Raw genomic sequence first — 4,614 nt, 5'->3', positions numbered from 1 at the left:
GAACTTTTTCCACTTAATACTACAATTTAGTGGTATTTTATTTTAATTGTAAATGGGAGGTCTACAATTTCAATATCGTAAATGACAATTTCAATATCACTTTATTCCTTCTGACCTCTTAATGTAAATGTATTTGTTGTATAAAATAACTTGTGAATATTTTTTATATGGAAAAATTAGTGTATAGATGGACCTCTTCTTTCTTCATTTCATTTCCTTTTTCTCTTATTCAGTATTTTGCTTTTTGCATGGCCAGGCCTTTCTCTGTAGAAAGAGCCAAGAATACTGGGGCACTAGAGGCCACTCAGCTGAGCCACGTGTATCTGCGGTGTCACATCCACTCTATAAATACAAGGCATTGGAGCAAGTTCATGGCGCAGTGCAAGCCTTAGGATTCAGATTTCAGAACTATTGCTACACCTTCGTCTTCCTCTCCTCTCCAATCTTGTTTGGTTCCCAAGAAAATTCAATTTCCTAGGAAGGAAGAGAAGGAAAAAAAAAAACAGAGAAAATGTTCATCGATAGCTTTAAGGTAGACTCCCCGAACGTGGTGTACACAGAGAATGAGATTCATTCGGTGTACAGCTACGAAACCACTGAGCTTGTGCATGAGAACAGAAATGGAAAGTATCAGTGGATTGTGAAGCCCAAATCTATCAAATACGAATTCAAGACTGATATCCATGTCCCCAAACTAGGGTTTGCACCATTTATCCCACATCCTCATTTTTTCCCTTAAAAATTAAAAAAATAATAATAATTAATTTCTGGGTTGTGATTGTTTCTTTCAAATATTTTCTGGGTCAGACTTAAAATTTTTTATGTTTTCATTCATTTGATGTGTGTGTTAATTTTGGAATGCAGGGTAATGCTGGTGGGTTGGGGTGGAAACAATGGCTCAACCCTCACTGCTGGTGTGATTGCAAACAGAGAGTGAGTAGTTCTTCAGTTTCTTCCTTTTCCTCATGCAATTAAGTAATTCGATCAAATCCAATCTCTAATGTTTACGATTGGTTGTTTATATTTGATTCTCAGATGTACGAATTTCGTTGTACATGAAGTTTTAATTAATTGTAAGATATGGGTTTTGTAATATCTCAGAGGAATCTCCTGGGCAACCAAAGACATGGTGCAACAAGCCAACTACTTTGGCTCACTGACCCAAGCCTCATCCATCCGTGTTGGGTCTTTCAACGGCGAGGAGATTTATGCCCCGTTCAAGAGCCTCCTGCCTATGGTAATTTTTCTACTTTTAATTTCCTAATTGGTGTTATTTAATTGATTATATAATTCAAGATCTGGTAATTCAGGTGAAGCCCGATGACATTGTGTTTGGGGGTTGGGACATTAGTGACATGAACTTAGCAGATGCAATGGCAAGGGCAAAGGTCCTTGACATTGATCTGCAAAAGCAACTGAGGCCATACATGGAGTCCATGCTCCCACTCCCTGGAATCTACGACCCCGATTTCATCGCTGCCAACCAAGGTGCTCGTGCCAACAACGTCATCAAGGGCACCAAGAAGGAACAACTCCAACAAGTCATTAAAGACATTAGGTAACAATAATAATGTTTTAAACAGTTAATTTAATACTGGATTAAGTAGAATTAACTGTGAAGGTGTTTGTTCTTTTAGGGAAAGAAAGTTAATTTGGTGCTAATATAATGCTTGAGTGTGCTAATTTAATTAAACAGGGAGTTCAAGGAGAAGAGCAAGGTGGACAAGGTGGTTGTGCTATGGACTGCCAACACTGAAAGGTATAGTAATGTGATTGTGGGGCTAAACGACACCGTTGAGAACCTGTTGGGTTCGGTGGACAAGAATGACGCTGAGATATCTCCTTCCACATTGTATGCCATAGCTTGTGTTCTTGAAAATGTTCCTTTCATCAATGGAAGCCCACAAAACACTTTTGTCCCAGGTACCCTACCCTGTTACTTAGCTAACCAAATTAATAATCACCCTTTTCTTTTTCTTGTTTTTCCTTTTCGTCTTTTCAATATTTTGAAAACATTTTACTAGTGAAGAGTTTGTAGTGGAAATTTGAATGTGAATATTGGAAAATTGGCAGGACTCATTGATTTGGCAATTAGGAGAAACAGTTTGATCGGTGGAGATGACTTTAAGAGTGGTCAGACCAAGATGAAGTCTGTGTTGGTTGATTTCCTTGTTGGGGCTGGAATCAAGCCAACATCCATAGTGAGCTACAACCATCTTGGGAACAATGACGGCATGAACCTTTCCGCACCGCAAACCTTCCGGTCAAAAGAGATTTCAAAGAGCAATGTTGTGGATGACATGGTGTCCAGCAATGGCATCCTCTACGGGCCAGGCGAGCACCCTGACCATGTTGTGGTGATCAAGTATGTGCCATATGTTGGGGACAGCAAGAGAGCCCTGGATGAGTACACCTCTGAGATTTTCATGGGTGGGAAAAGCACCATTGTGTTGCACAACACCTGTGAGGATTCCCTCTTGGCTGCTCCTATCATCCTCGATTTAGTTCTCCTCGCTGAACTCAGCACCCGTATCCAGCTCAAATCTGAAGCAGAGGTATGCTTAATTAACTACCCTGTGACAGTAACTGATATCATTACACAGTGTGATGTGAAACGTAAATGTGACATTAGTTAATATCGTTATATCGGTGTGTTTGCAGGCCAAGTTCCACTCTTTCCACCCTGTGGCTACAATTCTCAGTTACCTCAGCAAGGCTCCTCTTGTAAGTCAAATATTAGTTATTTTCTTCCGGACTTTCTGAGATGAATGATTTTTGGGCTGTCATTGGTATAATCTGTTATACATGTGTAACTGTGGTGAAATACTAATTTGTGATGGTGTTGGGAGAACAGGTTCCGCCAGGTACACCCGTGGTGAATGCACTGTCAAAGCAGAGGGCAATGCTGGAGAACATACTGAGGGCTTGTGTTGGTCTGGCTCCAGAGAACAACATGATCTTGGAATACAAGTGAAAAGAAGCAAATTAAGAAGTTGAATAATCCAATCCAATCCAATGTAATCCAATCCCAATACCACTCCCCCTCTGTGTCCTTTATTAACCTAATGTTTGCAGCTTGTGTGAGTAGTCATTCTCTGTTAATTTGATCTTTTTTTTCTTTCTCTTCTGTTTCCAGAAGATCCCAATATGTATGTAATGCAGTTGCTTCTTCCTCATTCAGAAGAAACCAACTCTCTCTTGTAATGGAAATAGATTTTTATAATATTTGTTGGACATTAGTTGTTATGTGCCTAATTATGCACTCTAAATAACCAAGAATCCTCTCCAAAAAAAATAAAAAAATACCAAGAATCAAATTATATGCAGTTTACACAGATTTCTGAAACCAATTTGGAGGACCATGAACAGGAGGGTTTAAGGAGTTGTTAAATTGTCCGCCATTGATTGCCCCAGATGAGTCTTAATTGTCCCCTAAAACACATTTTCGTCCACAAATTTGTTGAATAATTCACAAGGCAAAAGGGAGTAGTATTCCACAAATATGTGGGTCTTTTTCTTTTGCTCTTACTAGTTGGTCCCCAAAGAAAGGGATTTGGATCCCATCAGGATCATCTTTGTGAAAATTCTAAGAATTCTTACATCTTACTCATTCATTGTACATTGTGTGGCCAGAAATTATTATGAATTTTTTATTTAAAACTAAGCACAAACAGTATTTAACAAAAACTGACCACACGATATACGATCACTATTCTAAAAATCCCTGCTTAGGCTCTAGGTAGCTGGCCACAATCCCGATTAATGCCTAGGCGTTTGAAAATTAAGAAATGACGCCTAGACCTACTGAGGCACCCGCCTAAACCGTCTAGACACGCGTCTAGATTGCAACTCACTTAGATATAAAATAGATAACTTTTCTTTTGCATTTTATTATTTTCAATAAATTGTAAGAGATTTATTGAACACTTAAATAAACGCACATTATATGTTTGCTCCCTATGTTTTCATTATGTTCCAATACTTCATAGTATATATGTCATTATATTTTATAATTTATGATGAAATTATATATATTTTAAATATAAACACACTTATTTACACGAAATACAATATATTTACTTAAATCCGCCTACTCTGCCTAGGCACCCGCCTAGCCGCCTAAGTGCTAGACTTCAGCTTGCCGCCGACTAACATCTAGCATATTTTAGAATCTTGTGTACGATGAGTGGATAAGATGTGAAAATTCTTAAGATCTTACATTGGATCCAAATCCCATAAATAAATAAGTCTATTTTGTTCGTCTCAAAGGTCCAAATCCCAAAAAGAAGTCTATTTCTATATTGTTCGTGTCAAAAGTCTATTTTGTTTCTATGTGGTTAATGGTGTTTGATGCCTAAACTAAACCAAACCAAAGGGCCATCGTTGAATGCCCTCCAATCCATTCAATCCATTTCACGATTCAATTGGAGGAAGGCAGAATTTGGTTTTGGTTGTATTCTAGGAAAATGTTTGATGCTTGATACCCGAACTATATATTTCTCATGATTCTTTTTCTCAACTTTTATGCCAAGTTGCCAGCATATCTTTTAGGACCACAAGTTTGCTGATTCGTCTCATTCAGTTTAGTTTTACGATTTAGATGTATTTTTCTTG

The 4,614-nt window shown here is 38.1% G+C and overlaps 1 protein-coding gene across 1 annotated transcript; it reads left to right on the top strand.

The window, feature by feature from the left end:
* Nucleotides 1–226: 226 nt before the first annotated feature.
* Nucleotides 227–3,239, top strand: LOC139192050 (inositol-3-phosphate synthase 1-like). The gene is made up of 8 exons (XM_070813164.1): nucleotides 227–699; nucleotides 865–933; nucleotides 1,102–1,237; nucleotides 1,311–1,558; nucleotides 1,697–1,923; nucleotides 2,074–2,555; nucleotides 2,662–2,724; nucleotides 2,855–3,239. Exons 1-8 carry the CDS (start codon nucleotides 512–514, stop codon nucleotides 2,972–2,974), a joined length of 1,533 nt encoding a protein of 510 aa, XP_070669265.1. The 5' UTR covers nucleotides 227–511; the 3' UTR covers nucleotides 2,975–3,239.
* Nucleotides 3,240–4,614: the final 1,375 nt, after the last annotated feature.

The sequence above is a fragment of the Malus domestica genome, chromosome 15 (assembly GCF_042453785.1).
Source record: "Malus domestica chromosome 15, GDT2T_hap1".
NCBI classification, from domain to species: Eukaryota; Viridiplantae; Streptophyta; class Magnoliopsida; order Rosales; family Rosaceae; genus Malus; species Malus domestica.
Note: the sequence above shows the minus strand (reverse complement) of the source record. Positions and strands in the feature narration are given on the sequence as shown.